The sequence below is a fragment of the Schistocerca gregaria genome, chromosome 5, assembly GCF_023897955.1.
Source record: "Schistocerca gregaria isolate iqSchGreg1 chromosome 5, iqSchGreg1.2, whole genome shotgun sequence".
Taxonomy (NCBI): Eukaryota; Metazoa; Arthropoda; class Insecta; order Orthoptera; family Acrididae; genus Schistocerca; species Schistocerca gregaria.
The window spans coordinates 413,060,054-413,082,604 of record NC_064924.1 but is presented as its reverse complement, the minus strand read 5'-3'; the positions used below and the strand labels follow the sequence as shown (position 1 = coordinate 413,082,604).

Here is a 22,551-nt window from a genome sequence, read left to right as displayed (position 1 = left end):
TTAACGCCAAATTTCGTCGCCCTGTACTAACTTATACCTTGGTTGTACGTCCCACATGGATTTCTGCGGTTATTTCACACAGCGTTGCTTGTTTGTTAGCAAAGACAGCTCTACGCAAGTGTCTCTGCTCTCAGTCGTAAAATGAAGGCCATCGGCCACTGCGTTGTCCGTGGTGAGAGGTAGTGCGTGAAATTTAGTATTCTCAGCACATCATTGCAACTGTGAATCTCGCAATACTGAGGTCACCAACGATTCCCGAAATGGAATGTCCAGTGCGTGTAGCTCCAACTATCATTCCCGTTCATTCAAAGTCTGTAAATTCCCGGCGTGTGATCATTATCGCGTCGGAAACATTTTCACATGATTTACGTCAGTACAAATGACAGCTCCGCTAATGCAGTGTCCTTTTATACTTAGTGTACGCGATGTTTCTTACATGTGTATGCCGGCCGCGGTGGTCTCGCGGTTCTAGGCGCGCAGTCCGGAACCGTGCGACTGCTACGGTCGCAGGTTCGAATCCTGCCTCGGGCATGGATGTGTGTGATGTCCTTAGGTTAGTTAGGTTTAAGTAGTTCTAAGTTCTAGGGGACTAATGACCACAGCAGTTGAGTCCCATAGTGCTCAGAGCCATTTTTACATGTTTATATCGCTGACTCATCACTTGTCATGTAAGTTTGTGTGTAATGCAGTCACAACAACATTGTTGCGGCCACAACTGACAATTGTAATGTGCGGAGGGAAATGCAGGCGCCTTTAGTAGGAAAAAAAGTGGGAGGGGGGGGGGGGGGGGGGGAGAATTTGGCAGGGAAAGCTGCAGGCTTGGCTAGCATCTACACGATGTTCAAGCATCCAGTATTCATGATGTTTTCACATTTTGTCTCCCTGTACATCTCGCGAAAAGATCATGTAGGTGGAATTAGAGGCTTACTAGTGGTCTTTTTTTGCCGCCAACGATTCACAGCTGGAGCAGGGAAAGGGAGAAGTATTAGAGGTACAGAAATTACGTTACACGAGACACCGTGAATTAGCTTGCCTAGTACACCTATGAGTGCATAGAATCGGCTAGCATATACTGGTACGACTGACTTCAACGTACACCAGCTGGTACAAGTTTTACACCGTATGCAGCGCTCTAAAGTTGCACTACTGGCCATTGAAATTGCTACACCAAGAAGAAATACAGATGATAAACGGGTATTCGTTGGACAAATATAATATACTAGAACTGACATGTGAATACAGTTTCACGCAGTTTGGGTGCATATATCCTGAGAAAGCAGTACCCAGAACAACCACCTCAGGCCGTAACAACGGCTTGATACGCCTGGGCATTGAGTCAAGCAGACCTTGGATGGCGTGTACAGGTACAGCTGCTCATGCAGCTTCAACACGATACCACAGTTCATCAAGAGTAGTGACTGGCGTATTGTGACGAGCCAGTTGCTCGGCCACCATTGACCAGACGTTTTCAATTGGTGAGAGATCTGGAGAATGTGCTGGCCAGGGCAGCAGTCGAACATTTTCTGTATCCAGAAAGGCCCCTACAGGATGGGGTCCTGCATTATCCTGCTGAAATGTAGAGTTTCGCAGGGATCGAATGAAGGGTAAAGCCACGGCTCGTAACACATCTGAAATGTAACGTCCACTGTTCAAAGTACCGTCAATGCGAACAAGAGGTGACCAAGACCTGTAACCAGTGGCACGCCATACCATCACGCCGGCTGATACGCCAGCATGGCGATGACGAATACACGCTTCCAACGTGCGTTCACCGCGATGTCGCCAAACACGGATGCGACCATCATGATGTTGCAAACAGAACCTGGATCCATCCGAAAAATGACGTTTTGCCATTCGTGCACCCAAGTTCGTCTTTGAGTACACCAGCGCAAGGCGCTCCTGTCTGTGGTGCAGCGTCAAGGGTAACCGCAGCCATGGTCTCCGAGCTGATAGTCCATGCTGTTGCAAACGTCGTCGAACTGTTCGTGCAGATGGTTGTCCTCTTGCGAACGCCCCCAGGGATCGAGATGTGGCTCCACGATCCGTTACAGCCATGCGGATAAGATGCCTGTCATCTCGACTGCTAGTGATAAGAGGCCGTTGGGATCCAGCACGGCGTTCCGTATTACTCTCCTGAACCCACTGATTCCACATTCTGCTAACAGTCATTGGATCTCTTATCAAAGTCGCAAACGTGATGGTATCCATTTCTCCTCCTTACACGATGCATCACAACAACGTTTCACCAGGCAACGCCGGTCAACTGTTGTTTGTGTATGAGAAATCGGTTGGAAACTTTCCTCAAGTCAGCATGTTGCAGGTGTCGCCAACTGGTGCCAACCTTGTGTGAATGCTCTGAAAAGCCAATCATTTGCATTTCACAGCATCTTCTTCCTGTCGGTTAAATTTCGCGTCTGTAGCACGTCATCTTCGTGGTGTAGCAATTTTGCCAGTAGTATAATATGCTGTCTGGTATGCTTATTTAGAGCAGTCCCCAAGTGGCAATCTGAGCAGCATGCTACTGTAGTAGTGGTCCTATGGTGGCGGCGGCTGTGGCAGGTCTCGAGACGTCCTGGCGACGTCCTGGGCGGGATCCCCAGAAGGGGTGAGAGTGCGGACCGCCACCGCCACGGCACGCCACGTCGCGTCGCCTTATTGACGCGCGGCGCGGCGCGGCGCGGAGCTGGGCAATTAGGCTGTGGCCGTGGCGGGGGCGGCGGAGGCGGCGGCGGCGGCTGTGGAGGCCGGCATTGGCGCCTCCACGGCGCATGTGCGCGCCGGCCAGACGACACGTGCAATCGATAGGCCGGCCCGTCTCCGGCCGCCGTCCCGCTGCACGCACCTAGCGGCCGCATCCCACGCATGCGTGCGCCGCCGCGACGCTATGGCGAAGACCGCCGCCTCCTAGCCATTCGTGCGTAGCTCAGGTGTTCCGTACCGCTGAACAACACAGATAGATACACTGACGAGCCAAAGCATTATTAGCGCTGCCCACGGCGAGGTTGAATGCCTCCTTGTGGTGTTGCGGGCACGTGACACTGTAAGGAAAGTGTTGTGTACTTACAAGGGAACCTCCCCATCGCACCCCCCTCAGGTTTAGTTACAAGTTTGCACAGTGGATAGGCCTTGAAACACTGAACTCAGATCAATCGAGAAAACAGGAAGAAGTTGTGTGGAACTATGAAAAAAATTAGTAAAATATACAAACTGAGTAGTCCACGCGAAGATAAGCAACATCATGGACAATGGGCGTCAAGGAGCGCCGTGGTCCCGTGGTTAGCCTGAACGGCTACGGAACGAGAGGTCCTAGGTTCAAGTCCTCCCTCGAGTGAAAAGGTTAATTTTTTGTTTTCAGTTTATGTGACAAACTCTTGTGTTTTCATCAGTTTTTTGGGAATGATTATCACATCCACAAGGAAAGCTAAATCGGATAAGATAGAAGAATCTTTTTACCCATTCGCCAAGTGTGCAAGTTAGGTGGGCCGACAACATATTCCTGTCATGTCACGCACATGCCGTCACCAGTGTCGTATAGAATATATCAGGCGTGTTTTCTTGTGGAGGAATCCATTGACCTATGACATTGCGATCAAATGTTTCCGGTTCCCATTGGAGAGGCACGTCCTTTCGTCTACTAATCGCACGGCTTTGCGGTGCGGTCGCAAAACTCAGACGCTAAACTTATTACAGTGAACAGAGACGTCAATGAACGAACAGGCAGATCATAACTTTGCGAAAATAAAGAAAGCAAATTTCTCACTCGAGGAAGACTTGAACCAAGGACCTCTCGTTCCGCAGCTGCTCACGCTAACCACGGGACCACGGCTATCCTGCGCTTACACTATCCTTGATGTTGTGTATCACCGCATGGACAACTCAGTTTGTATATTTTACTCATTTTTTTCATAGTTCCACACAACTTCTTCCTGTTTTCTCGATTGATCTGTGTTCAGTTTTTCAAGGTCTATCCACTGTGCCAACTTATAACTAAATATGAGGGGGGGGGGGGGGGGGGGTGCGATGCGGAGGTTCCCTTGTTAGCTCCGCGTACACAACTTTCCCACTAGAGGGCGCCCCGCTAAGCACAACAGCGCAGGCGCAGCGCTCGTCCGTCTCCGCACTACGAGATGGCGCTGTCTTAGAAACGGACCAAATTCTGCTTCCGCCGATCCGCGTATTAATATGCAACGCAGCCAATGAGATTGCTGCTAACGTAGAACCTTTTCTCCTCGCGGATCACACTCGCGCAGTGATACCTGAACGCGTGAGGTATTATAACGAGTGTACAGACCTCCGATTAGTCAGTCTGCATTAGTCTGCAGTCAAGTTTCAGTCTGCTCCTAATAAGATTACCATATTCCTGTACATAGCTATGAAGAGAAATGTATAGACACTTTGTCAAGTATCAGAGATATGTGAGAATAAGATTAACGTACCAAGACCAAAGGAACTTCAAATTGTCAATTGTAAACAGCATCCAGAATCAAGTTAAGTAAGGTTTATGATTGCTATTATTTTAATAAATGTGTGTGAAAATTAATCAAGTTTTGTTTAAAGTTGGTCACCGTCAATCTGCTACTCTAAGCGTGCAAGTGGCATTTCTATCGTCTGACCTAACGACAGAAGATAAACACGCCACAATAAGACTACGAGACATATCGCTGACACTCGCCTACTTCGCTAGAGCGACAAGTCAAATAATCTGAAGGTGTGTGTACCGAAGGTCTTACAGTACGCACACCACAGAAAGACTGTAAGCGGAGGAGAGACGAATGGGCATTCATTATAGCGAAGAACAGGGCCGCAAATGCGGAAATCCACTAATACAAGTGATTTCAACAAAGGGTACGTTGCTGTGGCGCCGCGGCTGGAAATGAGAATCTCTGAAACGGGAGAGCCTCTGGTCTGTTGCAGTACTGCTGGCAACTCGTTGAAGGATGGCGAAGTAACGAGTAGGCCGTAAGGTGTTGGACGACCACGTCTCATTAAATAACGTAGAGGTCGGAGGATCCCCGCACTGTGTAATACAGGGTGGGCGGCGATTTGTGGCAGATCTGACGACAGAATACAATGCTGACGCCGGCACAAGTGTTTCGAAGCACACCGTTCAAAGGCCATTGTGGAACAAAAATGGCTCTGAGCACTATGGGACTTAACATCTGAGGTCATCAGTCACTTAGAACTACTTAAGTCTGAATAACCTAAGGACATCACACACATCCATGCCCGAGCCAGGATTCGAAGCTGCGACCGTAGCGGTCGCACGGTTCCAGACTGAAGCGCCTAGAACCGCTCGGCCACTCCGGCCGGCTCATTGTGGAGCACGAACCTCCACATCACACGAAAGACAGTGGGCTTCTGCAGTCACTGAATTTTCAGTGGATCAATAGAAACGCGTCGAATGAATCGCATTTCTTATTACACCAGGTCGATGACAGCGTCTTTACACGACGTCATTCAAGCGAATAGCTGCACGAAACATCCATCACGCCGCAAATGCAAGCCGGTGAGGGCAGAATTATGCTATGGGGTACACTGAGTTGCGCTGCCATGGGATATATGGTGGTAATCGCAGGCATCATGACAGCAGTGAATTACGTGCACGTTATTGAGGACTTCGTGCTTAAAGTTTCAGAGCTGACACTATGTGATCGAAAGTATCCGGACACCTGGCTGAAAATGACTTACATATTCGTGGCACCCTCCATCGGTAAATATGGAATTCAGTATAGTGTTGGCCCACCCTTAGCTTCTACTCTCACATCATACACTCTGTCAGGTGCTGGTAGGTTTATTGGGCAATGACAACCCATTCTTCACTGAGTGCTGCTCTGAGGAGAGGTATCGATGTCGGTCGATGAGATCTGGCACGAAGTCGGCGTTCCAAAATATCCCAGAGGTTCTCGGGTCAGGACTCTGTGCAGGCCAGTCCGTTACAGAGATTTTATTGCTGTGTAACCACACAGGTGCTCGATCGTGTTGAAAGATGCAAGAAGGTGCTTAAAGATCAGCGTAGGCCTGTGCTGTGATAGTGCCACGATAAACAACAAAGAGTACAAGCCTCCTCCGTGATAAACACAAACACCAAACACCACCGCCTCCGAATTTTGCTGTTGGCACTCCACACGCTGGCAATGACGTTCACTGGGCATTCGCCATACCCGCACCCTGCCATCGGATCGCCACATTGTGTACCGTGTTTCGTCACTCCACACAAAGTTTTTCCGCTGTTCAATCGTCTAATGTTTAAGGTCCTTACACTAAGCGAGGTGTCGTTTGGCATTTACCGGCGCGATGTTTGGCTTATGAGCAGCCGCTCGACCATGGAATCCAAGTTTTCTCACCTTCCGCCTAACTGATAGAGTACTTGCAGTGGATCCTGATGCAATTTGAAATTCCTGTGTCGGCTTATTACACATTACGATCCTCTTCAACTGTCGGCGGTCTCTGTCAGTCAACGGACGAGGTCGGCCTGTACGCTTTTGCGCTGTACGTGTCCGTTCACGTTTCCACTTTACTATCACATCGGCAACAGTGGACGTAGGGATGGTTAGGAGTGTGGAAATCTCGCGTACAGACGTATGACACAAGTGACACCTGACCATGTTCGAAGTCTGTAAGTTCCGCGGAGCGCCCCATTGTTGCTCTCTCGATTTCTAATGACTACTGAGGTCGCTGATATGGAGTACGTCGCAGTAGGTGGCAGCACAATCTATCTAATTTGAAAAACGTGTATTTTTGGGGTGTTCGGTTACTTTTGATCGTATAGTATATGTTCCGTCTCTATGAGGTCGATGTCGACGGAACGTTGAACCCCGTCTTCCTTTCTTGCTTCCTTCCTTTTCGGAACGATAAAATGGTTTGTTTGTTAGTCTTTATGAGTTACTATACCACACATTATATTACAATGAAACTATTGTGAGTTGTGCGCTCGCGCGTGATGCTTTCCTTGGGGCAAGAAGCACCTGGTATTTCCAAGTTGTACTTCCAACTATTTGGATCGTGTTATTAACCCCACGCCATACCATTCAGTTGGACGAAATCCATGCCCAAGCGGTTGGAGACGACGCGAGCGAAACGGACGAGCGTGACTGGCGAGACAATCCCGGTACAGGTTGACATACGGATACCGGTGATGTAGCCACACGTTTGTGTTTTCCACTCTCATACTGCTCTTGCAGACGTTAACACTAATTTAATTCTTGGATGAAAGACATAGTTCAAAATATACTTTTTTACATGCAAACAATACTTTAAGAGAAACTATTACCTTCCTGGGCGTCTTCAGGTGTTACTTTTTCAGCAGGAATGTAATAACACGATGCCTAAACACAGATATTTTCGACAGAAAAAATAATAACAGGGAGAAATGCTCCCCTTTAATGAATCTCTAATAGGAAAATGCTTACAACTTTAAAAATTAGTGGTCCTGTAAGGCATCGTACTTTCGAAAGCGTTGTGGTAAATGTAACGCCATTTTACACTACGTGTACGTCCACGTCCTTTCGCTTCGCATTTTGTGTTTTTATACACATTTTCGACATCCTGTGAGGTTTTTCGTTTCTAGACGTCGGATCAGTAAGTTTAAGAGTAATGGGCCCAATATTGCGCTTGGTCGAATACGTGATTCACATGGTGATGCTTTTCCACACTTTTAGTAGTTCGGCATTTGGACGTTTGTTAACATTGCTTCTGCTGTATTTATTCGGTAAACAACTTACGTTTTCTTCCTCTGATCGTCTTTTTTTCTTTTTGGATAATGTACATATTGAATAGAGCCATATCCGACACATGAAAAGAAGTTCGCCCCAAGTTGCGAAGTTGCGTTCCCACGAGTCTGACTCAAGATGTTTACATTCGGTTCTCACTTGCATCGACGAGTCGGACTAGTTAAAGCACAGCAAGCGATTAAGGAAGCAGTTACTGTTAAATCAGCAAGTGACATTATAAAGAGAGGCAGAGGTTTTTGCTTAAATTGTGCTTACAGTACTGCTCATTACTGGTCAAATAACATTCCTGACGTTATCCGCGCGCAAAAGTTGTTAAAGGTCAACTCACTTTTTTGTAAACTATACCAAACCGTTACGACCCCATCAGTGTGTCTCTTGATTCGTTGGATGTCTTCTGTCATGGCCTCTAGATAAAGGAATCCCAACACAGGAAAAATATCCCAGAATTGTTGGAATTAGCGACCTGAATGCGATTTCCTGTACATACGTACTCCGCTAGACGATTCACAAGTAAAAAATCTAATTTGGTGTAGTTACTACTAACATTACGAATTCATCAATTTCGTATTACTTCACTGTTTTTAAAGAAGGAGAGACATAAAAGAAATTTTAGACGTGATTGCAAATGCTCTGTTACGTGCGTGCCCTCAAAGTATAAAATGAACTACATACACTAAAATGATTCGGTGGAATATGAAATCAATTAAGATAAATTGTATCAGTGCAAAATATTCAGGTATTCCTGTACGTGCTGTGTAATGAATAATCGCCCACTACTAAAAATAGATCACATCGGGAATCGAACCCGCCATTAGCAGGAAATCAGAGTTCAAATCCTAGCCTACGTAAATTTCAATTGTCGCTATATATAATCACGAGATATGTCGGCTCAAAAATTCGTTGTAATGCGTAAACTAAACCGCTCATTTTCGCTCACTTCTGAAGATAAAAGATAGCTGTAAGCAAAAACACTGCATGTTTTTTATGAGTTTCCACAGTGGTTAGCACATTGGACTCGCATTCAGGAGAACGACGGTTCAAATCCCCGTCCGGCGACCAAGGTGAACTGGTGTATTTCATGCCAAAGCAAAGGAAACCTAACTACAAAACTAAGGAAGTCCCTCCCTCTGCGGAGATCACATAATTGTGCAAGCCCTATTGGTGGCAGTCACTGCAGCATATGGAAGTTTGGGTCGAATAGCCAAACCGTTAATGCAACGGCTCGCGTAAAGCGGAAAATCTGGGTTCGAGTCCCGGTCCGGCACAAATTTTCATTTCTTTCCAGGAAATTGCTTAGCTGTCACGGTACGATATTCAGAATTTGTGAATACAGTTCTTGACATCAAGATTTTGGTTATCTGTTTTTTCCTAAATCGTTGGAGGGAAATGACGGGATGGTTCCTTTGAGAAGGGTCCGGCCAATTTCCCTCCCTATCCTTTTGTAATCAAAGTTTGTGCTCGATATCTGATGACCTCGATATGGACTGAACGTTAAGCTCTCTGAGCTGGTGTGTTTCTGGCACCAGTTGCCATCGATTCTAATTTTCTTCTTAGAGTCGTCTTCGATTGTTGATTGCTCTTCTTCGTATCTTAAGCGCCGGGCATTTAACTGCGGCGCGTGCATTGTGCCGGGACTCTTGTGTGGGGATCCTCGGTGTGAGGTGCAGTGACGTGGGACTGTGTGTGTGGGCAGCACGCGGTGAGGCCGAGTCGGCACGACGAAAGAGCGTGGCCAGCCGCTGCGGCGTGTTGAGTCAGTGCAACGCCGATCCATTGCCCATGGTGATTTGGTTTTCCTAGAAGTTGGAAGGACAAGTTCCTTCGAGTCTGTTACAAGCTACACAGGCCGAATGATTTGGAGTCGTCGAATTGCTTCGGTGGGTTGCGAGCATCTGAACTGAACATGCCGGTGTACTAAAAACTATTTGGAACTGTTCTAGTTATTTGTCACACAACTCCATGTCGTGACTTGGTACTTGACGGCAGTTAAAGAAATGTGGATACGTCCAACAAACCGACATGAAGCATGGCTAAATACGAGGCTAGAAGTGCAACGAGTAGTGCTTAAGTCGGTGTCTGGCGTTCCAAGCCACGCCGAGATATTTCTTCCATTCTACTTTGCAGTCCATTATTGTAGTTTGGCGTTTAAATGAATGCAGAGATAATTCTTGTCATTTTAATTTTAGGACATTATTTTACTGGTCCTTTTGCGACTTGGTTAATCAAATTTTATGGGACATGACTGGCCAAGTAACTCACGGAGGCTGATTTCATTGAAAGTATTGATCACGTGTTCTCTAGACAAGATTGTGTATCTCATGGCTCAAAAAACTGTCCGTCGCTGATGTGTTTTGTGTTGTAGGTAATTGGCAGTGGTCGACGAGAGCTGACTGGGAGCAGAGTACAACGGCGGTGGCACAGTGATATTTAAGGCCCTGCCTTCCCCTCCCCCCCCCCCCTCTCCTCCCCCTTTACATCACGGGTTATGTTGTTACAGTCTTGTGATTCCATCCTTGTCGTGAAGAGTTATGGTGTCTGAAGTTCAATTGCAGGGCAAAGTTGAGTACATTTCTGTTTCATTTGCTGTCCCGTAGATCTCTTGTCTTGATTAAAATCCTCTGGTGTGCTCGCGTCTATCACTAATTCACACGCAGTATTGAAGCGGCCTTATTTTAGGGGCTATTGTCATATGGTCATGTTCTAGTAGTAATGATTTTAGCAACATTGTTGATTAACCAGCAGCGCGGGATTAGCGGAGCGGTCTTGGCCGCTGCAGTCATGGACTTTGCGGCTGGTTTCGGCGGAGGTTCGAGTCCTCCCTCGGGCATGTGTGTGTGTGTGTGTGTGTGTGTGTGTGTGTGTGTGTGTGTGTGTGTGTCCTTAGGGTAATTTAAGTAGTGTGTAAGATTAGGGACTGATGACAGTAGCAGTTAAGTCCCATAAGATTTCACACACATTTGAACGTTTTTGATTAATCAACTGAGTGAAGCAAACTTGAAAATTTGTTTGATTAAATTAAAGCGCCTCCTTAGTCGTGGAAGTGATTTTCATTGTAATAAAGCTTTTAGGAATAGTGTTTTATTTAGGTAAGTTGGCTAGCCAAATCTGGCACTTAATGTATTCTTTAGCTGATTGGAAGTAATTAGAGTTATAATAGGAATCGTGTGGATATTAGTTCCATCTAACAAGGGGAGGCCGCCAATTGTGAAATTCAGATTCGATTCATACTGCGCATAGTAAAAGCTCATGGCCAGAGGTGTAATGTGGCAAAGCACCAAGATGCACTTCTCAGCCGTTGTCGAGAAAATCGACAGTTAAAAGAAACTGTTGCGGTGAAATACTCTCTACGATTAACAATTTTCTACAGCGTCGTGGCGCATCGGTAAGCGCTCTGGTTCGTAATCCGAAGGTTGCAGGATCGAATCTCGCGCCATGCAATTTTTTATTATTAGTTTTTTGTAATTCAAATATATATAAATAACTATATATAAATTTGTACCGCCTCCATTTTTCCGTTTGTTTAACGGGGTGTACCAAAGCTCTCACGTACGCACTGATTTTCGACGATGTTATTAGTTGCTCTAGGGACCGCATCTACCTTCTTTCGAAGTTAGCAGGCAACTACGCTGTTATGCGGCGGCTCGTTTCGGCCCATTCAACATCTGTCCTCCAAGTGTAACGAGCGAGTAACGGAGTTTATATTTAGTACCTGGCACAGCAAATTTGTATTCGTCGGGTCTCTATTCTAATTCGAACGTTTGACTTACACTATACGGATTCGTTTCGGAATATCGTTTCTACGCCTTCCGCTAACAATACGTGGTAAAGATTTTTAAGACAATAACATTTGTGAAATACAACTTTGCGGAAAACATAATGATGCTCGATGTCGCCAGTTTCTCCACGACAAACGACTTTCAACAACTTATTACATGCATAATTGTTGCAACTGATTGCCGGGAATTATATATATATATATATATATATGTGTGTGTGTGTGTGTATACACATCTGAATTACAAAAAACAAATACTAAACAAAAGGTTGCATGGCGCAAGATTCGATCCGGCGACCTTCGGATTACGAACCCAAGCGCTCACCGCTGTGCCACGACGCTGCAGAATGTCATTAATCGTAGAGAGTATTTCACCGCAACGGTTTCTTTTAACTGTCGATTTTCTCGACAACGGCTGAGAAGTGCATCTTGGTGCTTTGCCACGTTTCACCTCTGGCCACGAGCGTTTATTATGGGCAGTATGAATCGAATCTGAATTTCACAATTGGCGGCCTCCCCTTGTAAGTAATGAAGTTTATCTGAGTTAATGTAACTAGTTATATTCCATTTTCAAGCTTTTATGGGTCTTGTTCTAGCTAAAGAAATTTGTCATTTATCCAAGTGATGCGGCTTTATAAGCCAATCGCCTTTATTATTGTGATTGTGATTTGATAATGCTTTATGACTGAATAAAGAAGTGTGTGGCAACTACAACGGATTACTGTTGTGATTTCGGCGTGTCCCTCTGGCCCACAACCCACACTCATCTTCCACCCTTTCAGAAAGACGAAATGCGATACAGCTGTGGCAAAAATATGACATATTGCAGAAAATCTACTACTAATCGCCTTCATTAGGGTGTAGTTTTCACAGCAGCCGCAAGGAAAAAAATAACTGATTGAGGATATTTGGAATCCGCCACTTGTGGATTCGAATTTAGAGTTACATCCGTATTCATCTTGATTCATCTATTACAACCGATGAATGAATGAATGGCCATCCACAAACAAGCGACACTGAGTATCACAGCTGCAACGTGCAAGTAGTGAGATCTATGAGCGGTCGGCAGGTACTTACCGGAGTTGGAGCCCTCGTTGTTGTTGGTGCTGCTGTTGTTATTGTTGACGTTGGTGGTGTTGTTGTTGTTCTCGCTGTTGGTGGCCTTCTCGAGCACCTCGTGGTCCTCCTTGCAGAAGAGCCCGTCCTCGCGCAGCGCGAACTCGTCCCCCGGGATCAGCTGCCGCTCGCAGGCGCTGCACCGGAAGCACTCGATGTGGTAGATCTTCGTCTTGGCGCGCATCACGAAGTCGTTCTTGCTGAAGGACAGTCCGCACTTGTCGCACTTGGTCCCGAACAACCTGGGGCCAAACAAGCAGAGCGGGGGCACCGCGTTAGGACGCTGAAGCCGAACTGGCCATCAAGGGACAAAAACATCCCGAATAACCAACGCTAAAATGGCACGATAGGCAGAGGCGGCTTCAGACCACAGACTGGAGGTAAGAATCGGCAAGACGTCATCCAGGTAACCACTCATACGTAAAACTACTCGCTTGAATTTATTTAGGAAAATCTAGGAGGGATCCAAACTGAATGGTCCGTGGGGGTTGAGAATGCGATTGGAGTGGTGAATTTTTGAAAGGATTTAGTATAGTATACTAGGCATGAACGAAAGTAGTACCTCCAGCAAATTTAACTGGACCAGAAGTGCTCTTCGCGTGTATACACCATGTATCAGACAGGGTGAGCAGCATTATCAGATTGTTCGCTTGACGATGTTGTGGTCTACATGAAAGTATCGTCGTTGGACGATCGTAGGGAAATATAGAAAGATCCCTGCATAACTTTCTTTTGATGTATTAAGTGGCTGACCTTTATGTGGATAAATGCGAGATAATACCAGGACCAAAATAGTAGCTTGTGCGATGCATTGTCTCAAGCCGTATTTTTGTGTGTGAAATCTTATGGGACTTAACTGCTAAGGTCGTCAGTCCCTAATCTTACACACTACTTAACCTAAATTGTCCTAAGGACAAACACACACATACCCATGCCCGAGGGAGGACTCGAACCTCCCCTGGGACCAGCCGCACAGCCCGTGACTGCAGCGCCTTAGACCGCTCAAGCCTAGAGGCGAGACGTAAACACTATCCTTGATATCATGATGTTGATTATCATCATCACTATCATCATCTCGAACAGTTTGGAACATAAGCCCCGCCTTCTGGTCCTGTTTTGTCGCCATTATACAGTGTTCACACTGGTCCAGTTCTCCCCTCTTTTTGCAACACCTTTCTCCATACCTTTCAGTCACTTATCCCCTGCTGTTCCTCCCGATCGTTTCCTGCTTCTCCATTTCACGTATCCTTTTGGGAATCCTTTTGTTTCCCATTGTCTTTAAGTGTCCATACCATCTTAGTCTTATAACACGGTATTGAAGTACTATGATAGTATACTACAGACAGTAACTAATGAGGAGGTACTAAACAGAATTGGGGAAGAGTTTGTGGCACATCTTGACTAGAAGAAGGGATCGGTTGGTAGGACATGTTCTGAGGCATCAAGGGATCACCAGTTTAGTATTGAAGGGTAAAAATCGTAGAGGGAGACCAAGAGATGCATACACTAAGCTGATTCAGAAGGTTGTAGCTTGCAGTAGGTACTGGGAGATGAAGTTTGCACAGTATAGAGTAGCATGGAGAGCTGCATGAAACCAGTCTCTGGACTGAAGACCACAACAACTATAGACAGAAGAACATGACTAGCATATGTGCAAGGGAGAAAATGTACGGTTTAGTAGAGTTAACGTAGGAATTTTACGGCTGTCCATTTCGTAAACACTGTGATTTGCGAGCCAGACACAGCCGACAACTGCCGCTAGAGAGCGCTGCAATCACGCATATCACACTAAGGCACTCGTACCGTAAGCAGAAGTCGCATCATTTCTTAGCGTTCACGTTGAACTCGGCACGCTGATCGTTTACGTTCGCAAGCACGGTCCACGTACGGATTGCTTAAGTAGTTCGTTTCATTACATCCGTAAGGTATTGGTGCACTGGCGAGCCCGCGGCCTTCAGAGCAACTCCGGCTACGACTCGTGGAGTCTCGCTGACCCGCGAATATCGGCAGGGGCTGGCGCAGCGTCTATTTTCGGGGGCGCTGCGCCTCGCATCGGCGAGACACGCGTACACATTTCACTCGGCGGCCTGTCAGAAACTGACCTCAGCACCTCCTTCTCGCCGCTTTCGTTTCCCCACGCTAAATTTGAGAGAGCACTAAATATAAGCCACTAAAGTTAAATTTATTAACACTGCCCTACGAGCCAGCAGCTTTAATATATAGAGTAATTATACAGCCCGTGAAACATTTCAAAAAATCAGTATAGGTAAATGGCCAAAAGTAACGTAACTATTGATATAGTGCGTGAAAGAGAAATTCTCAAGAGTGTTTTTCTTAATGTGTTGCCAGCAAATGAGTGTGGAAAACAGCCGACAGAAACGTCACCGACCGTAGTAGACCACACCCACCTGGCACTAGTCAAGAGGCCACCACACGAGACTCGACGCCTTACGATTTTTTTTGGGGAGTTATTTCAAGGCCTTTCTCGATAGACAAACAGCATTTGATACAGTCTGTAGAAGAAAGATAACGGCAAGCACTGGAAAAGGAGGGAGCGGGCAAAAGAGACAGCAAGTAAAATAGAGGAAATGTACTGTGGAAGTCTGAGTTGTGTAAAAGTGGCAAATGAAAGGACTGACTGGTTTCAGTAAACAAGTAGTGTGGAATAGTGCAATGCACTGTCACCTCTCCTCTTAAATGTGGTCTTGGATGAGATAATGACTAAGGTGCCAGAAAAAACTTGAAGAGTCAACATGGAGGCTATGGTGTTCGCAAATGACTTTACGATCTGGGGGAAACAGTGAGGAGGATTTCAGGAACAGGTTGACGCTTGGGAAGAAGCTGTGACACAGCATGGAATGAAATTTAATGTAAATAAATCTGAGATCCTGATTACAGTTCCTAAGAAAGATAGACCAATAGCGTAATAAATATTGGAAGTAGACAATTGGAGAATGTGGAGGGCCTCAGGCACTTGGGAAGTGTGAGAGGAAACCGGAAGAAATGAGAAAGAAATCAGTGAACGTGGGAGACAGTCTGAAGCATTCCTGAAAAGTGTTAGGGTCCTGGTTTGGAACAAAGACGTCCACACAACAAACCAAAGAAGTATTATATAGGAGTTACTACATCCCTGTAGTGACCTATGCATCTGAAACATTGATAAAGAAGAAAACTTATGTAAGCAGATTGCAGGCATGTGAAATCAAGTTCCTCATAAGAAGGATAGGAGTAACAAGAAGAGATAAGATGAGGGATGAAGGGGTAAGTTGAATAGTGGAAGAGAAGCCCTTGCAGAGCAAGACAGAAACATCAGGGCTAAGATGGTATGAACACTTTAAGAGAATGGAAAACAAGAGGATTCCCAAAAGGATACATGAAATGGAGATGCGAGGGAAACGACCGAGAGGAACACCAAGGGATAGATGGCTGAAAGGTATGGAGAAACGTGTTGCAAAAAGAGGCGAGAACTGCATAAGTGTGAACACAAAATAATGATGACAAAGCAGGACAAGAAGGCGAGGCTTATGTTCCAAACAGACCCAGCCTGGGGCTGGAAACCGTTCGAGATGATGATCCACATCATCATGATATCAAGGATAGCGTTTACGTCCCACCTCTATGGCTTGAGACTCTGCATCGCAGAAGCTGTTCACACACTCATTTCTGACATGCCGGGTCGTGAATGCGCAGAATTGCAAAATCAATTAAATGTGTGCGTATGACGAAGGGAGAATATACAGAACATTTATAGACACTATATAAATCTTCAAAGGTTTGTCCTTCACAAACTGTATCATTAATTACGTTGCTCTTGGCTGTCTACAAGTTTCAATTTCTTGAAATGTTTCATGGACTTTGTGATTACCCTGTTATATCATCTGGTCTCACATGAGCACACTACCTCGTAACTGACAATATTCGTTTGTATCCACATTTCAGAGCAAAAATTAGATCTACCCCTATACTTGATATCACACCTTTCTAGAGATTTGTTTGTCAGAATACTTATAGCGGTAGAAGTAAAGGCAAAGTACGATTTGAAGATTAACCATAGACCAACAAACATTAAAACAAATCTAAAAATTTTGAAACATAAAAGTTATTCACGGAAATTAAAAAATGATGAACTCTGGTACATATAAAAAGTTATCCTACTAGGAGAAGAAATGCTGACGACCTGTCTGCAGTAGGAGTCTAAGCATCTGAAGAAGTTTCCACGAGACACGCACGCACGCACACACAATTCTCTCTTGAAGTGTGTCTCATATGCGCAAATATTGTAATACTTTTGTAACTGGAATAAGAGCAGGTACATAACGGCAAGAGACATAGTGAAAAAAGCTGAGTTACCTGTAATTTCACCGTAAGGCATAGTTTTCCATTTCATAGGAGGTATATCGAAAGAAAAAAGTAATTTATAGCTGACAACGACAAATGTGTTTCTGACACCTGTTGCGCAGCAACCCTGTTTCCGAGTACATTAATAAATTCTCGAAGCTAATTCTCGTCACAACGTTAAAAGAACCCAGTCCGATTCAGACGGTGGGTCAAAACCGTAATCTAGAGCACGCAAAAAGCGCTAATATTCCAAAAGCATGGCAACGCCCATACACAGCAAGCAGAGCTACAGCAAGGTGTGCAGACGGTGCAGTAGACAGCACCCAGAATTTCTTTCTGCAAACTCTACAACACGGGGTAGTAATCTGCAGCGATCCAAGGCGTACTTGAGACACCACGGTACGGACAGGACCACTGACACCTCTGTTTAAGCGAGAGTAAATGGCCGCCGAATCTGCTACTATGACGTGGTATTTGACTTACCTCTGTTTTGGTCAGCTCGTCCTCTTTGTCTCTGACCGCAGCTCGTGGTCTAGTGGCTTTGGATGACGGGGTCCCGGGTTCGACTCCCGGCCGGGCTGAGGATTTTCTCTGCCCGGAGACTGGGTGTTTGTGTGGTACGTATCATTTCGTCATCATCGTGGCAGTGACTAGTTTGGACTGTGTACAAAATTGGGACTTTGTTCGGGCGCTGATGACCGCGCAGTTGAGCGCCTCACAAACCGAACATCTCCACCCCCATCATTCTCTCTCTTCACTCCGACTGCAACGCTGATCACGACGGAATGACAGCTTCGCTAGTTACAGGTGAACTGCGCTGGCGCACCATGATGTGGTAGTTGCTGCTTGCCTGAAGACTTCAACTACGAGACTGCTGGCTGCCGTCTGTGGATGGACTTTGTCGCTCCCCGCCGTCATTCCTGATAAGTCGCGGCCGTGACGAGTAGAAGATGCGGAGGTACCGTGTCTTCTTTTGATGAAAGGCCTTGCCGACTGACAGCAAGCTGCCATCTTCTACTCGCTGGGTGGGCATCTGAATGTCGCTTTCCAGGCTGTACGTGTGTCACGCAGTGAGTGTTTAAGAAGCCCCGGATTTTGTGCCTTCACGAGAACCGCCATCCGGGAGATGCTGTGGGTTAAAATCCTAATCGCGCCTCCCTCTTTGAACGCGCTGAGGCGTTCCAGTTCATCGTGGCGCGTCCGAAGGCCACACCACCTATCACACTGCCGCCGCCGCGCTGCTACGCCATCAGGCAGGGAGCCTGATCTGCCGCAAAACTACGCATGCCGTTAGCGTGCTGGGTACAGTATTTCTCGCCAACGCCTGGCAGAGTCGCCCGGCCTGTTCCCTGATCACCGGGAAAGACAGCCAACACGTCATCAAAATTTTATTTCAGAAACCACCGTTTCTCTTGTGTCTTCGGGCGAGACTAACACTCCGTAGCCCTAGGAGCTCGGCCTCCAACACTTTGTAGCGTCATCTTCAACTTTTGAGGTCCTGTCTTCCTCTGTTGCGTGTAATATTACGATATATTGATAGTTTTTACTTATGGACCGTCTGACAGCAACTCAATAAACACAATTTTAATGCCATACGCGTTTCACCTTTATTTTCTGCAAGGCATCATCAGTGGCCTGCAATATGTACATGTTTGCTATTAAATTTACGTTTTTGTTTCTGTGCCTATAGGTTATAAACAGTTCTGGTGGTTGATATTTCATATTAAGTAGTAATGTTTTGAACTGTACTTACAGGTTGCGTGGACAATTTCTTACATATTACGCTCCTGTTGCATTTTTGGTATTGTTCTTCTTCTTATAAATGCCAATTTGCGGTTTTTTCCACATTCGACAGCACTATGAACTGAATGCTTGTTTCAATGCAATGTTTTTGTTTTCTGTTGCCGACTGTCAAATGTTTTTGCCAAAGATTGAATGTTATTGCCAAACTTTCGAGTGTAATTATTGAAGTATCTGTGATCTGTTCGTGTATGCATATTTGTGTGTGTGTGTGTGTGTGTGTGTGTGTGTGTGTGTGTGTGTGTGTGTGTGTGTGTGTGTGTGTGTGTGTGTGTGTCCAGATGGTGAAGGGGAAAGAGTTTTTTTGCTTTATGTTATCATTTCCTTTATTAAGTGTAGTAGGGAACCTGCGCTGATGTGTGTTTGTTCATTTATCACATGTTTGTTTTCTGCTATGGCTTTCTGGATTTGGAAGTTTTCTTGCGTTTGTATAAGATGTTTGTCATGGTTGCTTATTCTCGTTATTTTCATTTCTCGTTCCATGTTTTTAGGATGATGGTTATGATGTTTTAAATGCTCTGCAAATGTGGAATGGTTTGTTTGATACTTCCAACATCTGATATGTTCTTTGTATCGTGTTTCAAAATTCCTGCCTGTCATGCCTATGTATACGGCATCACAACTTTGACATTCAATTTTATATATTCCTGATTGTTGGAATTTGTCCCTCTTGGTTGATTGGAGAGTTTGCCCAGGCTTATATGCTATTTTGAAGCCCTGCCTCTGTAGGATGTTTGCAACTCTGTGTGTTAGTTTATGTGTGTAGGTCCAATCACACCTAAGCCAGCCAGCTACCAAGAGGGACAAATTCCAACAATCAGGAGAAGGCAAAAAGAGTGTCATTTTTAAGAGGATTATCCTGACATTTGCCTTCACAGGGATCTTAAATGTGGATGATCTTACTGGAATTTGAACCATTGTTCTCCTGAATGCGAGTCAATGCGCCATCTCTTTCGAGATCTTTCGAGAATCATACAGAAGGAGGCGGTATAGTGATTAAACGAATGGACGCTGTTTCGAGGCATTGGGACTCAAAATACCAGCCAACCACTAACTCAGATTTAAGCCTCCCATCCTTTGCTTGCATCGTTTTAGCAGCCTTGTTCAGAGCTATTGGCACGTCATGATCTCGTCGTCGAAACGATGTAACACTAATCTACGCAACTTTTCTGAATAATGACGGGATAATCTGTAAATTTCTTATTTTTCAATAAGCTTATTCTCTCCCCACTAATCCCCGTTTCTGATGCGTTTGACGCTCTAAATTAGCAGTGATCACCTATAGAGTGGGCGTCCAGTAGCGACCCCACAGACACTGGGACTGAGGCAGAGCGGGGAGGAGCGCAGCGGCTGCAGTGCGCATGCGCGCGCAGTATTTGTGTGCGGGCGCAGGAAGCGTCGGCGGCCAACACAAACAGCGACTTCATTTCCTGCGGCCGGCAGCGACACCACTCGCGGCTCGTCATTTCCTGCTGCGGCCGCACACCGTGCGCTGCGGTGCGGCCCGCAACGGGGGTATCGCGGGCTCTGCCCTGGTCCGCTTCCCAGCTAGGCACAGCTTGCTTCATTCACACCCTGTATCTTCCATACAGTAGATACACTGTCCGACCAGAGATATCTGGATACCTTGTGTAATGCAGAACTTACCGACAGACGTCACGAAATACCGACCTGCTAGTAAAAAATGAGACGGGGGTACTGTGCTGTCAGCAGAGAAGCAGTACCAGGAACATCTGTCGTCCATGTTTGCCCAGTGACTTCCAACGTGGAATAGTCATTGGATGTCGCCTGAGTAATCAATTCACCAGGAACATTGCAACTATTCTAAAGCTGCCCAAGTCGATTGTTGGTGATGTGATTGTGAAATTGAAACGCGAAAGAACAACCACCGCGAAAGCAAGACCAGGCAACCTCAGGTGCTGCAGAACATGGAGCGTCGAGCAGGGCAGAGGGCGATTGCAGAAAATCGCACGAGACCAGCTGAAGGTATCACACACGAGTTCCAAAGGGCAACCATGAGTCCGAATACTAGCACAGTGACTGTACATAAGGAGTTAACAACAACCGGCTACAATGGTAGGATAGCTCGTCGTACATGACAAACTTCTGTAGTCAGTACTAAAAGACGCTTAAGGTGGTGTAAAGAGCAATGATACTGGACTTTGGATGACTGGAAACGAGTGATTTGGACTGATGAAAGACGCAATAAACTGTGGTAATCTGAAGTAAGGATTTGGATCTGGCGAATACCAAGAGAACTTTACTTGTCATCATGTGTAGTGCAGTGCTTAATTTCTATAATTTTAGTTCCTAGAACCTACCTCTTCAAGCATACAACGCCCCCCCTCCCCTCCTCATACGCACATACAGCCATAAAGTCACAAGTCACGAGTTCGTAAAATTTATAATTTATTTTTTACGGAATACTGTTGTGAAATTCAGGTTTTAAAACAACTTCTTACAATCAAAACAAAAAGAACAAAAGATCCAAACACACACACAATCTCTCTCTCTCTCTCTCTCTCTCTCTCTCTCTCTCTCTCTCTCTCTCTCTCTCCGCCCAACGGCCCTGTCCATCCATCGAATCATGTTGGTTACCCATTGTCACATGCGTTGATGCCGTCGCAGCGCCAAATTATTCTTACATTGCGACTAAATACACGTGTACTATTTTAAATGTCCTGTGCTGAATTATTCCAGTGAGTTAAAGAAAAAAATTTCCCTGGAATCTGCCGGAACGTCGTTCGGGAGATCTCCAGTCGAAATGAAATCTTGATGTAGTGCCAACAGTGCGTTACGGAGGTGGTTGTGTAACGCTATGGGAGTATTTTTCCTGATTGGGGTGTGATCCCTTTGTCACGCTTAAAAAACACTAAATGGGGAAGGTTATGAACACATTTTACAACATTGTGCACACTGGTGGAATAATTCGGCTATGATCAGTGATTGTATCAGTGCTGGCCGGTGTGACCGAGCGGTTGTAGGCGCTTCAATCTGGAACCGCACGACTGCTAGGGTCGCAGTTTAGAATCCTGTCTCGGGCATAGATGTGTGTGATATCCTTAGGATAGTTAGGTTTGAGTAGTTCTAAGTTCTAGGGGCTGATGACCTCAGATGTTAAGTCCCATAGTGCTCAGAGTCATTTGAACCATTGTATCAGTATGACAAATGTCCCCTTCTATACAGTAGCATTTGTGAAGCAATGGCGTGTGTACAATGACGTTCATGAAATGTACTGGCCTGCCCTGGGCCCAGACTGAACCCAGCGGTTGCCCCTTTCGTTGAGACAGAACGCGAACTTCGCTGCAGACCCCAGCGGTGAACACCGCTACCCGACCTCCTCTGGTTTCAGTTTCTTGAGGAAGAATGAGTCGCCATTCCTCCACAGACATTTAGATACCTTACTTAAAAGTGTCCGCAGCAGATTTCAAGCCATCACCACACAGTAATGTCCGCTAACAGATGTCCGGACAGTTTTTATCAGGTTGTTTACATTCCATCACATTAGATTTCCGAAAAGCGTTTGGCATTGCACAACTTCTTCAGTTAATATCCAACGTACCGTCATAAAGAGTGGACAGATGAGTGATTCGAATTTTTGGCAAATAGGAATCAGCATATTATTCTGGAAGGTGAATCTTCATTGCAAACTAAGGCAACGTGCCTTGCGCTCGGGGAAAGCACAATACGACCACTAACGTTAGTTATGTATGACATAGGAACAACAGCTTCATCCAACTGGTCGCTTACGCTAGTGTTGTGCTCATTTCTTTTCTCTGTACAGTCTTTCGG

At 45.7% G+C, this 22,551-nt stretch overlaps 1 protein-coding gene across 8 annotated transcripts in view; it reads right to left on the bottom strand.

Annotated features, from left to right (window-relative positions):
• LOC126272723 (insulin gene enhancer protein isl-1) overlaps nucleotides 1-22,551 on the bottom strand; it is a 401,780-nt gene that overhangs the window by 120,749 nt on the left and 258,480 nt on the right. For all 8 annotated transcript variants that reach the window (XR_007549253.1, XR_007549254.1, XM_049975777.1 and 5 more), the window contains one exon: nucleotides 12,583-12,863. Coding sequence is in view for 6 of the 8 variants with exons in the window: in XM_049975777.1 (XP_049831734.1) it covers nucleotides 12,583-12,863 (281 nt within the window). In the remaining 2 variants the exon portion in view is untranslated. The remainder of the gene's footprint in view (nucleotides 1-12,582; nucleotides 12,864-22,551) is intronic.